At 33.3% G+C, this 20,298-nt stretch overlaps 1 protein-coding gene across 1 annotated transcript in view; it reads left to right on the top strand.

The window, feature by feature from the left end:
* The window catches only part of LOC107483765 (uncharacterized), an 11,461-nt gene extending 482 nt beyond the window's left edge, over positions 1-10,979 (top strand). The window contains exons 2-6 of the mRNA XM_016104381.3: positions 5,268-5,386; positions 5,487-5,981; positions 8,266-8,418; positions 9,396-9,820; positions 10,178-10,979. Coding sequence (XP_015959867.2) covers positions 5,268-5,386; positions 5,487-5,981; positions 8,266-8,418; positions 9,396-9,820; positions 10,178-10,810 — 1,825 coding nt within the window. The 3' untranslated portion in view covers positions 10,811-10,979. The remainder of the gene's footprint in view (positions 1-5,267; positions 5,387-5,486; positions 5,982-8,265; positions 8,419-9,395; positions 9,821-10,177) is intronic.
* The last annotated feature ends 9,319 nt before the right edge of the window (positions 10,980-20,298 follow it).

Genomic DNA, 20,298 nt, shown 5'->3' with positions numbered 1-20,298 from the left:
ATATATATATATAACTTTATTAATATTCATTTATGTACCGTTATATATTAGAGGATAAAGTTCTTTTGTTAGTGATGTACTGTTATATATTAGAGGATAAAGTCTTTTTGGTTAGTGATAAATTTTAGCTTACTGTTTGTTACATTAGATAGATAGAGTATGATTAATTATGACTTGCTATTATAAGTCAATTGAGTAACGTTACTAGTGATACCGGTTATTATATATATATAAACACCAAGTTAATGTTAATGACAAAAAAATTACTTTTTATTTCTTTTAATATGGTATCAGATGAATCGTCACTTTCGCTATTTCTCTTTCTTTCTTTCTTCTTATTTTCCAAAAAATTTCTATTTTCAGAAAAATCTTTTTTGCTCTTGTAATTCTCTTCCACGATTTTAGCGTGATTCCTTCCTTATCATAGACGATCTCACGAATCCCTATTTTCTTCATCAACCTGATGGTCCTAGACTCGTTCTTGTCTCACAACCCCTAACCAGTGATAATTATAATTTTTAGAGCTGTGTCATGGAGCTCGCTCTTTCCGTTAATAACAAACTTGGCTTTGTTGATGATTCATTGTCTTGTCTGGCTGCTGATAATCCTCAGCAGGTTGCTCTTTGGACACACAGCAACAATATGGTACTTTCTTGGATTTTCAATTTGCTTTCCAAGGATATTATTGGTAGTGCTATGAGGTTGCGAGTAGCTTCGGAGACTTGGCAAGACCTTCGTAAGCGCTTTCAATAGCGTAATGGTCCATGAATTTTCCAACTTTAATGCGATCTTATGGCATTGTCTCAAGGCTCTGACTTGGTGAGTGTTTACTTTTTCAAATTGAAGTCTATTTGCGATGAATTGAGTGCATATCGTCTTATTGTTCAATGCGGTTGTGGTGGCCTTCGACCTTTGCAAGATTTTTATGATAGTGAATATACAATGTCGTTCTTAATGGGACTCAATGAACACTTCTCTGCAATTCGAGGTCAATTGTTACTCATGGAGTCTCTCCCTTCTATTAATTGGGTTCTTTCATTAATCCTGCAAAAAGACAAACAGAAGGAGCTTTGTGTCAAACCCCTTGCCTCTAATCCTCTTGCTTTTTCTACTAAGACTGAATTTAAGCCAAAATCAACCAAGAAAGATCGTGATAGACCTTTGTGCTCTCATTGTGAGGTTCTTAGACATACGGTTGATCGATACTTTCGTATTTACGGTTTTTCTCTAGGATATGAAAAATTCAAAAACAAAGGTCCTATTGAAGATATTGTAAATCTTGCTTTGACTAATACAAACTCACCTCTTCTATCACCAACAATTTCTGATCCACCAATGACGCAAACACAGTGCCAACATCTATTGAGTCTTTTATCCTCTCCGGTTGCCCAAGTCAATGCTCCTGCCCCTGTGCAAACTGATGCACATGCTTTTGGTGTTATAGGTATCACTCTCTTTGCACTAACGAGTTTACAATTGTCTAATGGTTGTTGGATATTGGATTCTGAAGCATCTAATCACATTTGTATTCATTTGTACATGTTTCATGATTATAAATCCGTGTCGAATTCCTTTGTCACCTTACCAGATAATTCTCACATACCCATTATTGATATAGGTTCTATAAGAGTGACACCTCAATTAGACATTGATAGAGTGTTTTATGTTCCTAGCTTTGCACTCAATTTACTGTCGATTAGTACTTTAGTTACACCTTCAGCTTTGATGTTACATTCTCATCTCATTATGCTTTAATCTAGGACAAGAAGTCTCTGAGGATGGTTGGGAGGGTTGAGTTGGAGAAATGACTTTATGTCTTCTATCCTACTCAGCAGGTTTCCTCTAATGACAACATAATTTTTTTTGACAATCATTGTAGTCTAGTGTCACCTTATTTAGGTCATTTGTCACCCAATCTACTTGGTATTATAATAAATAGGGTAAAGTATATTTTTTGTCCTTGAAGTTTGGCAAAAGTTTTAAAAAATTTCTAAATTTTATTTTGTTTCAATTTTGTCCCAAAATTTTTTTATTTGTATCAAATATACCCTCGACAGCTCAATTTTCAAAATATTTAAGACCAATCTAACAATAATATATGAAAATTATGCTTAATTTGCTTATGTTGAGGGTTGTTCTTATGAAATTATTGTTAAATTGGTCTTAAATTTTTTGAAAAATTATCTGTTAGGGGTATATTTGATACAAATCGAAAATTTCTGGGACAAAATTGAAACAAAATAAAACTTAAGAGTATTTTTGAAACTTTTGTCAAACTTCAGAGACAAAAAATATATTTTACCCTAATAAATAAATCTAAAGTTTCTTGTAAGTCTTCTTCTTTAATGCAAGTACATAACTGCTCCATTTGTCCTTTGACTAAGCAAAGTAAATTGCCTTATATTTCTAACAATTATTTTGCAACTAAACCATTTGATATAGCGCATTGTGATGTGTGGGTTCTTTTTAGACAATTTATTATGTAGGATTTAGATATTTAATTACCATTATAGATGATCATAGTAGGTTTACATGGCTCTCTTTCCTCCATTTTAAGTCCGAGGCCACAACAAAGTTGCAACAATTTTTTGAGATGGTTGAAACACAATTCTCCATTATCGTTAAATGTTTGAGATCTGCTAATGCTAAAGAACTTGCATTAACTGATTTTCTATTTTCCAAAGGTACTTTTCATCAATTTTCCTGTATTGAGACTCTACAGCAGAATTCTATCTTGAAAGAAAACATCAACACTTGTTGAATGTGGCGAGGGCCTTGTATTTCCAGTCCCGTGTCCCTTTTTTCTTTTGGATAGAATGTGTATCTACTATAACCTATCTCATCAATTGAACACCTGCCAAAAATTTAGAGTTTAAATCTCCATTTGAGAGGCTTTATTCTACACCACCATACTACACAAGGCTAAAGATATTTGGTTGTCTTTACTTTGCATCTACACTTCAACCTGACAGACACAAGTTTAGTCCTAGAGTAACTGCCGGTGTGTTTTTGGGTTATCCTCCTTACTACAAAGACTATAAGGTTTACGACCTACAAAAGAGGTCTATCATGAAAATATATTTCCCTTTTCTTTTGATGAACAAATTTTTGCTTCAATTGACCCATTCTCTGACCTTGTTTTCAAAGCCTCTGTCTGACAGCAACATCGCATCATACACTCCTCCACCAATTGTTGATATCCCTCAAGTTTAACTGATACCTGTAGATCGAGCATTCTCCATTGGCTCAGCATGAACCTAGTCCACCCTTTGTGTCTAGAAGATCAACTATGCCACATAAAGCACCTTCTTATTACCTGCAACAATACCATTGCAATCATGTAATTTCCTCTACTACTCAATATCCAATAACTGCATTTATAAAAAATTGATTGTCAATTACAGAAGTTACGTAATGAATGTGAATTCTATTTTTGAGCCTAAGTTTTACCACCAAACAGTACCTATTCCTGAATGGTAAAAGGCTTTGAAAACTGAGTTAGATGCTATGGAGGCTAATAAAACATGAAATTTGGTATTCTTTCTGCCAAACAAATACACAATTGGGTGTCGATGGGTCTATAAAGTCAAGTATCTAGCTGATGGCTCAGTAGATAAGTATAAGGTGCGACTAGCTGCAAAGGATTACACGCAACAAGCTGGCCAAGATTTCATTGAGACCTTTTTTCCTGTTGCCAAAGTTTCCTCTATCCGAGTATTCTTAGCTGTTGCTGCCATGAACCATTGGCACCTATTCTAATTGGATATCAACAATGCATTTTTAAATGAAATCTTGATGAAGAAATATACATGGATGTACCTTTGGGGTGTGCCACGAAGGAGGAATCTCTTGTTTGTAGGTTGAACAAGTCAATATATGGATTAAGGCAAATCTCCCGACAATGGTTCACCCCTTTTTCTACTGCACTTATTTCTGCAAGTTTCACACAGTCGCAATATAATCATTTCCTTTTCACCAAGGATTCTGGGACTATTTTTGTTGTTCTATTAGTATACCTTAATGACATTATACTTGCTGGTCCCATTGCAAGTATCTTAAAAAAACAAATCCTCAAATCAAAGTAAATTTAAGTTGAAGGATATGAGACCACTAAAGTACTTCCTTGGCCTTAAAATTGCATACTCAAAGGAAGGTATATTTTTCTCCCAACTGAAATACACATTTTCCCTCCTTGAAGACACTGGCACATTGGCCTCTAAACTAGTCAAAGTTTGACCCTGTTGTGAAACTCAACAGTGAGGAAGGCGAGTTATTGCTAGGTATTATTTAATATAAAAGGTTGATTGGAAAGCTGTTGTATCTAACATTGTCTCGACCAGACATCACATATGCTGTAAATAATCTTAGCCAATTCGTGTCCAAGTCTCGAGTACCTCATCTTTAAGCAGCACATTATCTCTTACATTACCTCAAAGACATACTAGGACAGGGTCTGTATTTTGTAGCATCATCCCTTTTGTTGTTAAGAGCTTATGCTAATGCTGATTAGACTTCACGTGTGGATACTAAGAGGTCAATTACAGGTTATTGTGTGTTTTTTGAAAAATTCTTTAGTGTCTTGGAAGTCTGTCAAGCAAAGTACATTTTCGAGATTCTCAGTAGAATCAGAATACAGAAAATTAGTAGCGGTAGCTATTGAAGTAACTTAGATGAGAGGACTTCTCAAAGACTTTCAGATAAACATAAGACCTTCAACAGTGTACTGTAACAGCTAGGCAGCAATTCATATTACATCTAACCCCACCTTTCATGAGTGCACAAAGCACATAGAGGTGGATTGTCATTTTGCTAGGCAAAAGGAACAAAAAGGGACAATATAATAAAGCTGGTTCATATGAGGACACAACATCAATTAACAGACATATTAATAAAGCTTCTACCAAAAGTAAAATTTCATGAGTTTGTTGTTTAAGATGGGAGTTAGAAACATCTACTTTCTATCTTGAAAAAGAATATTAGAGGATAAAATTTTTTTGGTTAGTGATAAATTTTAACTTACCGTTTGTTAAATTAGATAGATAGATGATAATTAGTTATAACTTGTTATTATAAGTCAATTGAGTAATTTTACGTGATATCGATTATTATATATATAAACAGCAAGTTAATGTTAATGACAAAAAAAAATTCACTTTTCATTTCTTTCAATATTTGATGGAATAAATTAGTACATTAAAATAATGATATATTCTTCATGTATATGTATTATTACCTGACGTGCAAATTATATTTGTTAACTTTTACAGTCATGGAAATAATTATGTGTACAACTCATCAACTCCTGAATCACATCCCTCAACTACCAATTCAGACCTACCACCTATAGCTATTAGGCGTCCTTGCGGTGTTTTCTTCGAGGAAACAAGTTGAGTACAAACCAACCTAAGTTTATTTATATTAAGAACGATAAATCTTTGCACATCAAGATCCACCTTCAACGTATGATATGATTGTTTATGTTTCAGGAGATGCAATGGGCTATTATCTCAAAAACTGTGTGCCCCTTTACAAGCATGCACTACAAGGCAATTGGAAAAAGGCCAAGGCTCTCATAGTTGAAGATCCAAGGTTGAGGAATGCAGCCATAGCAAAAGGATCGACTACACTGTTACATATAGCAGCAAGTGTACGTGGGGGTGCAAAACATGTTCACTTTGCGAAACAATTGATTGAGGAATTGAGTGAAGGAGACTTGTTATTGATAGATGACAATGGAAACACTGCATTTTGCCTTGCTGCTGCAGCTGGGAACAAGCAAGTTCTTGACTTGATGAAAAATAAGAATCCCACAGTTGTACAGGTTAGGGGTAATAATAGAACCTTCCCTCCTGTTCGATTTGCAGCATTGCAAGGAAGATGTGACGTGGCTTCGCATCTATATGAAAATCCCGAATTCGGACATTATTATGATGATGAGTTGAAACAATTGTTCTTCACTTGTATCAACACTGGTCTCTACGGTATGTAATTTTTTTTTCTTTTTTTTTTTGGGTCTCCCTAATATTATCTTTTCTACTATTAATAACGAAGATGGATATGGATAAAAAATTTAAGACAATAGGAATTAAAGGGAAACAATACCAAAGAATTTGCAATAATCGACTTAACAAAGAACATGAGTATCAGATAAATTTTATTTATTAGTTAATTTTTTTAAAAATTATTTTATTGATTTTGAATTTTATTTAAACTTTAAATTATAAATTTTTAACTCTATATTCTAAACACTAAATTTGGTTTTCGTATACTTATTTTTTATAAATATTAGTCATTTATCAATGCATAATGTTAAGGATGAATATTTTTAGTATATAAAAATAGAAAGTTAGTATTAATTTAAATGTAAAGTAAAAGCAAACATTTTTCTTTATAACTTTTGTCAATCTACTTTTCAAATATTAAATACACAATTATATGTTAATAATTTAAAAAAAAAATTATGGGTGTATTATTTGTTTGAGGAAAAAATATGAAAAATGAGAGCAAAGGAAAAAAATTGCATAACTGTTTTAGTTTTCATTGTTTGGTCAAAAAAATAATTTAAAAAAAAGGTTAAATGTGTAAATAAGTAGGTGGAATATACTAAAATTTTTTTCTTTTTAATATTAGATAAAAAATAAAAAAAATGTGTCATCTATTAATACTCTAATAATATTCTCTCATTTTTAATATATTTTATAATATATAAAGATAAAATTATTCTTTCATAACATTGTATATTATTTTTTTCCTTCTTAATTTTCTTTCACTCAAATATTTAAAAAAAATAAAAGTACATTCAACTCATTTTTTCTTTTTTTATTTTTTTCATTCTAATTAAATAAAGCCTAAAAATGTATATGTACGTGACTTATAAATTTAATAAAATAATTTGTTGAATATCTTAAAAAAAATGCAAAAAAATAAAACATAAAAAAAGCAAATGGACTCATCATTGTCTCCTTTTGCTTTTTAATTATTTTAGAAAAATGATGAGACAAGCAACTGTGATAGGTCATAAACAGGGTAAATGATAAATTGATAAGAATAATTAGAGCATGGGAGTAAAATATTTTAATTAAAAAACAGCACTATATAAGGGAAAAAAAGGAAGAGCATACCAACATTTGCTTAAAATAGAGACTGTTCTAAGGGTTACTTGAAATTAAGTTCTTTTGGGATTGAACATGAAGTCTAAATTTTTTTGGGACAGTATTTGATGTCTATTGATATTAAGGTATCGTCGTCCGAATTTCTCGTAAAAAGATGAAAATGGTACTTATAAGGGACTCTGATGTTTAAGTTAGTAAGGATGTTAGTAGATTTTTAGTAGATTAAGTTCAAAATATAACTGAGAGTGGCGGAATATTTATAATTATAGATGTAGAGTCAATAATTATTTTTTGAGTAGTCCTATCTTTGGTGGTGGGTTGGTTATTCTTTTTTGGTAGAGAACTTGTTGAGATCTCCTTTATAGATGAATAGTAGAGATTGTAGGAGTTAGTTATTGATTTAGACGAATAGAGTTAAGTTAACATCATTACGTCCGACCTCTATGAAGTCGAATAGGTATCGACCCGTCCATATTTGTTGATTGGGCTTTATTCGCTTTGAACGCATTGAATTAGGATATGAACAAAGACCAAAAAACTTCTTATGTCCAAAACTTAAAAGAGTTGATAAGACTCTATAATTTCCTATCTTGTATTTTCAATTATGTTCTTTCTCTTTTTTATAATTCAATAAAAAAAAAACAGTTAAGAGAATAAAATTTTATTGAATTTATCTCATAACTTTACTTGTTGACTATTATTAAAGTTTTTTTATGAGAATTCAAATGCCAATTTTTATAACATTTTATATTGTAAATTAATTAAAAAAAGGATAAATAGGTCATTGATCTTTTAGTTAACAGACATTTAAATTTTTTGAAGATTTAAACATTTTTAAAATTTGGACACATCAATTCCTCTGTTTACTTAAGTCTGTCAGACCCAACGAAAAAATCAAGTATGACTTTTGTTGCACTAACCTAATTGATATATGGATGCACACGTGGGAAAAATTTTAAAATGAGACAAATTAGGCTCAAAAATCGATATATCCAGATTTTGAAAGGGTCAAAGACTTAAATGTATTTTCAAATTTTCGGAAATGTAAATATTTATGTGCCAAAAAGTCAAGGACCTATTTGTTCTTTTCTCTTAATCAAAATTATTTTTACTTTTCCGAATATTTTGAATTTCTGACATTAATATTTTGCAGGTTTAGCCTTAAAATTGGCCACAGATCGGCCATATTTAGCTTCTGAGAGGGATGAGAATGGTGAGACAGCTTTGCATCTCTTGTCTAAAAGCCATTTGGATTCTTGTTGCCAAAGTCCACAACATCAAAGCTCCATAATCAAGATTAATCCTGGTAAAGTGCAAAATTTTATTTGTTTATTTCAGAAATTTACATTGCTTAAAAATAAGATTTAAATAGCAATTTGTACAAATAGCAACAATTTTTTAACAATTTTACACACTAAATCTTTATTCATTTTTGAATGTGATGGGGAAATCAATGTTCGACATACAACGACTAAAAGTAAGGTTAGCTAGATGCTTTTAATTGTATAAGTTTTGAACCCTCCCCTAATTGTAATAACTATCTCTATTCAAAATATTTACTAATTATTATTATGTATAATTAGTATATATATATAAATAAGTATTACCTATAATAGATTATCTAATGAAAAAGTTTGAAAAATAAAGGTAAAAATTATAAAGTTATGAAAAGTCCCATCTAAATTTAACAAGTACAAGACGACTTACATAGAAATGATTCTCATGGATAATAAAGTAAGTTGATTATTTTTCATGATTCTTTCAAATAATACTAGGTCCATTTTATAAATATTTTTTGTTCATATTTTAAGTTTATTTGATAAGTAAACCCTTGCACGAATCAAAGAAGTGCAATTTTATAGATTTATAAGTGCTAATAGTCTTTATATTTTGTTTTATATTGTGATAATAGCCAATATATTTGTTGGTAGATTTGACTATTACTATATTGTATTTATGATTATATTTAGTATATATGTCTGATTTATTGAAGAAAGTATATTATTAAAACCAATTAATAACTATTTTAGAGTTAATCGAATTAACACTAGATTAAAAAAACATCAAACAATGCATAACATATTATTACAATTATCTTGGTACGATGTTGATAATTAGTGGTCGTTAAATAATAATTTAATCAAACATAATCAAATCATTTAATAATTTTCAACTGCTAATTTTAGCATGAAGACAGCAGGTGGTATTGAGTTTCCACCATATATTCTAGAGTTCTTTTGCAGATTCTTTTCATTTCAAGTAATAAAACTTTGTATTACACAGGAATGAAGCAGCAGGTGGTTTTCCAACTAGTTAAGAAGCTTTGGAGCATAATTCTTGAAGAGAAGTCCTCAATGCGAGAGATATTTGAAACGCTAAGAGACCGTTTTCAACTGTTATTTGCTGCAGTAGAAGTTGGTAATTTTGGGTTCTTATCAGAGATTCTTAGTGCTTATCCAAACTTGATATGGACAAAGGATGATAGTACAGGCCAAACCATAATTCACAAAGCTGTGAAGCATCGCCATGCAAGCATCTTCAATCTCATACATGAGATAGGGTCTGTGAAGGATATCATAGTGACTATGATGGACAAAAAACGTAATACTTTGTTGCATTTGGCTGCAAAAAGAGCACCACCGCAAAGACAACTTGAATTAGTATCTGGAGCAGCATTCCAAATGTGCCTTGAGTTAGTATGGTTCAAGGTACGTGTAAATTAAAGATTTGCATGTCCAGTATTGGTATCATTATTGTTTTTAAAGAAGGTCTTAGGAGGCAACACTACCACAACCAGCATTGCAGCCAACACTTTTTATACTGTTGACTGAAATTGACTGCTATAGTATTGATTTCTTAGCATAAATCTTGTTTTAAATTGATGAATATGATCATAAATTTCCAATGATGAAGTAGTAACCGCATCTGTGATTGCATCCGCAATTTAAAACTATAATCATTCCAATGATGAATATGATATAATAAATTTCCTTGCATCGCATCATAAATAATCAGAGTATTTAACAAAAATTGACGATGTTAATGTCTATTTCATGTAACATCAGGAAGTGAAGAAGATAATGCCACCATCGCTCATAAACTATAAAAACTCCGCTGGTAAAACTGCTAGTGAATTATTTTCCGAGGAACATAAGGAGTTGCGAAAAGATGCAGAATCTTGGATGAAAAGTACAGCTGAGAATTGTATGCTCATTGCAACCGTCATTGCAACAGGGGTGTTTGCTGCTGCAATAGCCGTGCCAGGTGGGGTTGATGATAAAGGAGGGAAGCCAAACTACTTGGGCAAAACATCATGGTTCTTGGTGTTTACAATCTCAGATGCGACTGCATTTATCTCATCAGCAGCTTCAATATTAATATTCTTGTCCATTCTTCTTTCGCGTTATACTGAGAATGACTTCTACAAATCATTGCCCCTGAAACTCATGTGTGGATTGGTGGCTTTGTCCTGCTCAATAACAAGCATGATGGTAGCATTTGCAAGTGCCTTCTTCATTACTTATCATCACTATGCCTCACATCTTGTTCCCATTCTCGTTTCTATATCTGCCTCTCTGCCAGCAATTCTATTCTTTATTCTCCAGATTCGACTGTGGTTAGAGATAATCTATTCAACCATTTGCTGTAAGAAACTTTTTAAGCCAAGCAAAAAGATGCTTTATGCACTAGAGAACTAGAGAAAATGTATTGTGACTGGATACTTAGTCAAATTTGTATTTCATGTTGAAAAAGAATGTTGTGCCCTGTGCGGCATGTTGATCAGTAAAATTGTAGTTGAAATAATTGATTTAGCTTGGTTATATGACTCCATGATTGAATAATACTTTGTTGCATTTTGCTTGAAAATAGTTGCAAATGTGCCTTTGAGTTAGTATTGTTCAAGGTCACTTATAAAAATATATTTATGTAAAAATAATTGTTAAAATGTGAAAACAATTCAAAACCTTGTATGGTCATTCCAAGGATCAACGATCATGAATTTCATCCCTTGCTGCGGATTAGGAATACTTTCAAGCCAGGCAAAAGTATGCCTTGCGTGTAGAACAAATATAAGGTGAAATTTGTAGTATATTTAGTAAAATTTGTAGTGCATCACAATCATAAGGAAGATCAAATGCTAGTGTAGTAACCATTCAGGCCACACCAGCAAAAATCTTTTACCGGAATTGGTATTTGGATTCAGAGGCCACCCATCTGTTGGATTACTATGTGTTTCATAACACGCAGCACAAGAAAAAAAGAAAACGATCCTAAAAATTATTTTATACTTAAATTTTATTCTAATAAGATAGATTAGATCTAAATACATGACTACACTAGTAAAATAACTTTATCTTTCGATGATACAAAGATACTTTGTGTATCCACACCGAAACTAATTTTTGATATCAATTCTTTGACTAATAGATATCTGATCTAAATTAAGAAAACCTCTTTACAATTATTTGCACACTATAAAATTTTTCTCCAAAAATTATGCTCACATATATTTGTGTTTAAAATTTGTGTTGGTGTTGGTCAATTTTCTGTACTCTTATTACACATATATATAGTAGGAGACTTGTTATTGATTTCAAATTTGAATCTCAATTTAAATTTAATCATATCTTATTTTAAATTTAAAACTTATCTTATCTTATTTCAAATTAAAATCTTATGAATCATATCATATCACGATTCACTTTGAAATAGAATTGGCAAAGATTTCATCCAAACTTAGAATTCAAATTTAAAAACAGAATAACTAGTTCATTTTATATTCTCAATTATCATATATTATTATTATATTATTAGTGCTAACAAAGAATATAATAATATTTTATTTGAATTAATATAATTATTTATTGATTAAATCAAAATAATAATTAAATAATTCTATAATAAAGATTTAGAACACCCATTAGTGTGTGACTCATAGGTTCAACACTAAACGGGTAGTAAATTAGTCATACTAAATTTACTAATCACGATTGGCGTCTAACAGACGATTCGATAGTATGAAGTAATATATTTTTACTAAGAACCCAAGATGAACAAACCATAATTCCTTCCATTTTTTCATCTCTTGGTTAACCCTTAGAGTATGGTCTAATTGTCAAACTCTAACTTGTTACCATTATTATAATGAATTGTGAATGACCTAAAAAACTCATTTTCTCATTCATTCAATCCACTAGGCCAATATTTTATTCATATCAGTCACTATAATCATAGAGCTCAACTCTTTATCGAGAGTTGACGAATTCCTTATTGACTTATCATTAATTCTATAAGTATTAAATTATATACAAAATTCATTTAACTAGCACCCTAGGATATTAGATCTGGAATCAAAATATAATAAATACAATGTTACTTACTATGATAGTCACAGGTCGAAGGAACTATAGTACCGTGTTCATTTTGAAAATATCCTATTGACAAATATGCGATAATTAATGGTCAATTCCAATGAAGACTATATATATTGATCTTTCCGGATTATTAATGTCATTTTTAATAATCCTATGACCAAGAACAATTTAGATTAAATTATAAAAGATTTATCTCTCAATATTATGATCACTATCACAATGATAAATTCCTAAATTTAATCAAGAATCTTATTATATTAATATTTTAATATAATAACAATAAAAAATTATTTGACACGTGTTTGATTGAGTTGTGGTCATATTACTTATTTCCAACAATTCCTCAGTTGCACAAGAGCCAATCATAATAGATTGGATCTTGAGCATACTATTGTCTCAATAATCTCCCACTTGCACTAAAGCCAATCGATCATGTGTATAATTTTTTCAATGCATATTTGTGTTTATCAAAATTCTTATAAACTTAAACATCTTAGCTTTCAAGCATGTGTGCTTGACCTTTGCAAAATATACTTAATGCATAATAGATATTAAGTTTTTTCAAAATATAAAATCTTTAACTACAATAGTGCATAATTTTTATTTCAAGGACAATCTTATTGAAGATAATTTTAATGTCTTTAAGTTGATAATTCCTTTTAGAGTCTTGCATACTATATACTTTTTGCTTGGTTTGGTATCAATGTACATGAATATGAAAAATCTAAATAACTATAAGATTTATATCTATAGAATTGTATAATTATATACATCGTAGGCTACTTTTGAAAATTTTTGAGAATCAACGTTTTTTATACTTTAAAAAAGATAGTATAACTTTTGTTGAGTAATATGCAATTCTAAGAGAAATCATTATGCTCTCACTATTTTTTTGTAGATACAAAATTTTTCTTCACTTTGCAAAAATCGAATTTTTTGATTGTCTATAAACTTCAAGTTCTGCTTATTTCGTGTCTTCCTTTAGAAGTAAATTCCCTTTTCTAAAAGGGAGTTAAGCCTCTTACCACAAATATTTTATAGTAAGAAGGGTGATAGAAATAATATATCATTATTTTATAGATTATGTTATGTGTATACCAAAATTAGTCATCAAAGTCAGTGATTAGTATAAAATACATGTTGAAATTATACATAACAAATAAATTAAATCACTCATGTATTTATACACGAATATATTGATAGCTGATTTTAATGGCTGATTTTGGTATACGAATAACATTTTTATTATTTTTTTGGGTATCCAATAAATATCATTTGTCAGATCTAACATTAATTTATTATTGTATAATAATCTCTTAACACATATATAACATACATCTCCAAACTCTAATATTCTTGAGATTCAATTTATGTCCTTTTTATATTTCATATAAAAAAATTGACTTAGTGATTTCTTTTTAATTTAACATTTCTAAAATGCAATCTAAAAATTCAATGGAAGATTAGTAATCTTATACCGAATCAAATTCCTTGTTTTTAAAACACAATAGAGTACATGGAGTACTAATATTTATGTATTATGAGAAAATCTCATTCTCTACTCAATAAGAATATAAATTAGATATTCTCTTAGAAATTTCAATTTAAAGCTCTTATAATCACTACAAAAAAATGAAACATTTGTAACAAAATTTTTGTAACAAATTTAAAATTGTTACATAATAATAATGTTTTGTAACAACAAGATAATTTGTTACAAAACGTTTTGTTATTTTGTAACGATTTAATTTTTTATTACAAATTGTATTGGCTTTTATAACGAACTGATGTTTTGTTGCAAAATTTTATAATATTTTATAACAAAAGATGAAGTTGTTGCAAAAGTTCAAATTATTTTATAACAAAATATCCATTTGTTTCAAAAACTCTAATTATTTTATAACAAAAAAATAATCTGTCACAAAATTCAATATTGTTTGTAACAAAAATCAAGTCTTAAATGTTGACTAAAAATTAATTTTTTAAATAAAAAAATTAATTATATAAATAAAAATAATTAAAATTAAAAAATAAATTATTTATGATTTATTATCATTATTCATAATTTTATTTTTAAAAATTATTTACCAAAACGTAATTAAATCAAAGTGATGAAATTTTGAGTTTAAAATTAATTAAAACTTATATAATTTCCATAAATATTTAATATTCTATATTTAATTAAAATTACCAAATCTCAATTTATCCAAAAATTTTTAATTTTACATTTTTTCTAAAAACAAACCTTAATTCTCAAATTAAAAATTTTAACTCTAATTTTACTCTAATTGTTCCATGGGTTACCTGAAATTGTAGGTCGATCTCGGATGAGATCTTCTGTTGCGGCCGGAGCTGTTGAGTCCGACTTGCTGAATCTTGGTGAAGCTGCTGATCCTTGGTCACCAGAGGGAGTGGTACCTGCAAGAAGAGACTCCGATGCTTAAGTTAGCACGTGCTTTAGGCAGATTTTTAGTAGAATCAGAGTATGAGTTATACTTGGGTGCTCTAGCGTATTTATAGTAGTGTGGAGTGACCTTTCTGGAGATAAGATAGTTATCTTATCTTATCTTTTGAGTGAAGTTATCTTATCTTTAAGGAGAACCGCCTTTATCTTTCTAGACTTTGGCTGCCTTTAGATTTGGGCTGTGTTCCTTCGTGTTGGGCCTGTTTTGGGCTTTTCTGGCGATTTGGTCGATCTTTTGAGAAGAGGTTAGTGGCGACCTAGCCTGAAGAGGTCGGTCGTTTGTCTTCAAATAGCCAGGGTCTCATAAGTCGACCCAGGGTATGAACAGTGCCCCTGCTTGAGCTCGGTCTTTCCTTTGAGGTCGTGTCTTTTTAGACCTCGACCCCTTTTGGGGAAGTCGAGCTCGAGCATTTTGTCTTGCGTCGATCTCTGATATGATTCTTGCTGGGACTTGAATGTGGAGCGTTTCTTTTTTCTTTTTGATTGCAGTGCGCGTTGCGCCTTTTTTGGGAACGGGCGAGGGTTAAATCTCATTAACTCCCCTTTTGCCGTTTCTTTTTTCCCTCTTTTACATCTTATTTTTGAATTTCTGTAGACTTTCTTTTCAGTTTCTTCTTCTCCCTTCTCTTTCGCCCTTTCCTGTGCCGTTTCACTGAAGTGCTTCATTTCTTTTCTCTCCCCCTTTGAAGCCTTTCTGTCTTCCTTGGTTCGGGAGTGCTCGCTGGTGCAGGTTTCGATTGTTGCTTTATGTTTGCATCCCCTTTCGTGCTTGCTTCCTCTTTCTTTACAGGTTGGTAACTCTTCCTCCCCTCTCTTTCTCTTTTTATTTTCGATGATTTCCTTAGTATTTGCATGTCTACGGAATTTTGGTTTTTACCGAGTCTTGTTTTGGAAAGCTTGATCCTTTTTCCCAAAGAATGTATTTTTCATTTTTGATTCAGTGCTGTGATTCCTTTTACCTGTTCCTGTTTAAGGAAAATGCTTCTTTTTTGGTAATCTTGCATAGGGTTTTGTCATCACAGTTCTTGTCTCTCTTCATGGTTGTATTCCTTTGATCAAAGTTTTGGCCTTTGCGATTTAGATCGAGATTGTGGCTTTGAAAACTGTTTTATAGCTTTGATGATAAAACTGTTGATAGGAAAGGTTGTAACTTTGATGATTTTTGTTGGTAATGATAATCTTCTTGCTGTTTTTTGTGGCATGTTGTTGCCAGAGAAGAGTTGTGTTGAGAGATGTTTAGGGAATGGATTTTGTTGACTTCCTTTTTCTGAGTTACTGTCTTCTTGCTGCCTCCAAAGGGTGCCCCTGGGCTTTGGTGTAAGTCTTGGGGTTTCCTTTTTACTGCCATATCTGTCATTTAACGCTTTGCTATTATTTGTCCGAGTTGTTTCCATTTTTGCCCGAGTTGTTTGGTAGTAACCCAATTTTTCTTTTTCTCACTATAGGAATAGTTGACATGTGTCTTCTCGTAAAAACATTGTTGAGATGTCCACTAAGATCCCGGATGGCATGTCTGACTGGCTGGACTCCATTGTTTTGATGTGTGTTATTGTGGCTGATCCTGAGTATTGTATGCAACTTAGGAGGCATCATAGGATTTGTAGTAATAGGGATGAGGAAAAGAATTATGAGTTGGTATCGCCGGACCCTGAGAAGAGGGTTAGCTTTCCGACCTCGACCTCGGGTGAAAGGCCCTTTTTCTATGCTTATGACTATTTTTTCAGTCAGTTGAATATCACCATCCCTTTTACTGACTTTGAGACCGAACTGTTGTTTTCTTGTAACATAGCCCCTTCTCAACTCTATCTGAACTCATGGGTTTTATAAAAATCTTCCAGCTGTTGTGCCAAGAGTTGGGTGTCCGACCTACTCAAACCATCTTTCTCCATCTTTTCATGTTGACTAAGTCTGGGGTAGCTAAAAAGAAAGCCTCTTGGATCTCTTTTCGAGCTACTCAGGGGAAGAAAGTGTTCTCAATGTATGATGAGTCTTTTCATGACTTCAAGAACTATTATTTTAAGGTCCGAGCTGTTGAGGGAGCTCGGCCCTTCTTTTTGGATGAAAATAATGAACCCAGCTTTCCTTTGTCCTGGCAAAAGGATCCAGTAGTAGTTAAGTATTCCTGGGAGAGCTTGAGCGAGTTAGAGCAGGACTTGGTGAGTATGTTAGAGGAAAATTGGGGAGAGCCTCCTCATCTCGACACAAAGAAGTTTTTAGGAGATCTCTCCCTTCTTCGGGCTGAATTGGGTAGTTGGCGACTTCTTTTTAGTTTTTCTTTGTTTGCTTGTTTGTTTGTCCGTTCTATCCCTTCCTTATTTCTGACTTGATTTTGCTGCTTTCTTTTTCAGAGATGGTGAAGACCACAGAGTCCATTAAGGCCTTTAAACGGGCCAAAAAAGTAACAGCTGCTCAAAATATCTCGGCAAAAGTTTCAGGGGAAGGATCCTTTCAGGTCTCTCTGAAGAAGTCGACTTCGGGCACCTCTGGATCGAAGAATATTATTCCTACTCCTCAGGTTCATGTGGTTTCCTCTGATACTCCCCAGCCGACCTCTGGTGCTGCCCCTTCCCCTACTGCCGGTCCTCCTCCAAAAAGGCAGAAAACTATTGAACCTTATGATTTGGATGCCCCTGATTTTGATGCTGTGGGGATTTTTGATAATCAAATTGCTCCTTATGGCCGACTTTCCATGGACGATGTGTCCATCCTTCACCACCTAGATTTTATTACCAGTAGTAGTGTTCGGATGGCTCATATGGTGCGGCTTTGTTCCGCACAATCCAAGATTCTCCCGTTCATGCGATGAAGGCCTTTATGAAGGATGCTAAGTCGGAATTTGACAGAATCAAAGGGTTGAAGGATGAGCTTGATGCAAAGGTGGCAAAATTGGAGTTGGATGTGGAAAATGGGAAGTCCCGAGCTACCGCTGCAGAGGCCGCTGCGAATCTGGCCGAGGAGATGGCGAAGAAGCATAAAGAGAGCTATATTCATACTTATGGCGAGCTACTGGAGACCAGGGAGAGATTGGAGTCTGCCCATGCTGATTATGCTGAGCTCCAGAGCCATCTTGTGGGTAGTGTGACCGATGCCTACAAGAACTTGAAAGCCCAGGTCCGAGTTCTTGCCCCCGAGCTTGACCTGACTCTTTTTAGTCTGGACAACGTTGTGGAAGATGGTAAGATCATTCCTGCCCCGGAGGATGATGAAGAGGAGGATCCTCCCCCTGTGCCGCTAGTCAAAGCTTCTGCTGCCACGACTTCTTCAACCCCTGTAGCTGAGGTCGGCCATCCCGAATCCGATCCTGATGTCCAAATTCTAAATCGGGAAGATGGGACTATTGATACCCCCCTTGAAGATCGTTCATCCCCCTTCCCCTCAGGATGCTGCTACCAAGGAGACTTCAGACCCCTTGTGATTTCTTGTGTATTTGTATAGCCCAGCTTGTGGGCTTTTTGAACTCTGGTTTTTGTAATTTTTATATTGTTGGTTCTTCGTTGATATTTAGTTGCTTTTATGCAACTTTATTTTGAAAAACAAAGTACCCTTAAACTCTGAGGCAGCCGCTTAGGTGGCCTTTTTGGGTCTTTAAATGTTTTTACTTTGCTGGGTATGTTGCTCATGCTTTTGTACCCGTTGTAGACCTTTGTAGAGTGTTGGTTTTGTCTGACCTCTTTTGATTATTGCTGGTTTTGTTCACTTCCTGCTTGGTCGATGTGTTTCTTGGGGCTGACTTGTCTGACAACTTTTTTAGTGTTCTCGTAGAACCCTTTTTAGTTAGTCTGGACAATTTTGATAGCCTTGTCGTGGAGTTGTGGCTTTTTGGGCAAAGCTATGTCCCTTTTAGCGCATGCTTTTTTGTTGGGCCGACTTCTTCTTGTCGGTTATTCTTAAGTTATTTTTAGTAATCTATTTTTAATCAGACCTCGTCAGGCCTCTTTTTATGAATTACTTTTTATAACTTTGTTGCTTTGATTGGTTTGGTCTGACTTCTTCTTGTCGGTCCTTCTTAAGTTATTTTTAGTAATCCATTTTTAATCAGACCTCGTCAGGCCTCTTTCTATGGATTAGTTTTTATAACTTTTGCATTGATCGGTTTGGTCTGACTTCTTCTTGTCTGTCCTTCTTAAGTTATTTTTAGTAGTCTATTTTTAATCAGACCTCGTCATGCCTCTTTCTATGGAATACTTTTTATAAATTTTTGCATTAATATGTTTTTATCGCTTTCAGGTCCGACTTTTTCTTGTTGTAATCGGGTGGTGAATTTGATTTTCACCTTGCTGACCTTGTCGTAATCGGACGATGAGTTCTTGCGCTCAGATTAATGCATCTTAGTAGAAAAACTTTGTAAGGAATCTGAAAAACTTTATTCAAATAAAAAATAGGCATATAGACAAGAATATATAGATGTGGGTGCTTACCCTTCTAAATCGGGCAATTTTATAGATCTTGGCTTGGCACCTCATTAAAAAATCTTTTCAGGAAAAAGAGTGTGCCTTGACCTAGGTCGGACACCATGTAGTAGCCTTTTTCAAGTACCTCTACAACTCGGTAAAGTCCTTTCCAGTTAGCTGCCAGCTTTTCTTCTCCTGATCGACCTGCTCCGATGTCATTTCAAATTAGGATGAGATCGCTGTTAGCGAAACTTCGCTGAACCACTTTCCGATTGTATCTTGAGGCCATTCGACGCTTTAACGCTTCCTCTCTGATCCAAGCTCTTTCTCGGACTTCTGGGAGTAGGTTGAGTTCTTCCCTTTGAATTTGGGAGTTGGACTCTTCATTGTAGAGGATCATTCTGGGGGATCCTTCTTCGATCTCTACCGGGATCATTGCCTCCATTCCATAAGCCAATCGGAAGGGTGATTCTCCTGTGGTGGAGTGTAGAGTTGTCCGATATGCTCATAGGACTTATGGGAGCTCTTCAGCCCAAGCTGCCTTTGCATCCTGTAGTCTCTGTTTTAACCCAGCTAGTATGACTTTATTGGTAGCTTCTGCCTGTCTGTTGGCTTATGGGTGTTCTACGGATGTGAATTGGTGCTTTATTTTCAAGTCAGCTACCAATTTCCTAAAACCTATGTCAGTGAATTGAGTGCTATTGCCTGTGGTGATGGAGTAAGGAACCCTAAACCTTGTAATAATGTTTCTATACAAGAATTTCTGACTTCTTTGAGCTATGGCATTAGCTAGGGGCTCTGCCTCAATCCATTTTGTGAAATAGTCTACCCCTACGATGAGGAACTTGACTTGTCCCGATCCTTGGGGAAAGGGTCCGAGGAGGTCGAGCCCTCACTTCGCGAACAACCAAGGTGATGTTACATTGATGAGCTCCTCTAGTGGGGCGATATGGAAG

This window comes from Arachis duranensis, chromosome 4 (genome assembly GCF_000817695.3).
Source record: "Arachis duranensis cultivar V14167 chromosome 4, aradu.V14167.gnm2.J7QH, whole genome shotgun sequence".
Lineage (NCBI taxonomy): Eukaryota > Viridiplantae > Streptophyta > Magnoliopsida > Fabales > Fabaceae > Arachis > Arachis duranensis.
Note: the sequence above shows the minus strand (reverse complement) of the source record. Positions and strands in the feature narration are given on the sequence as shown.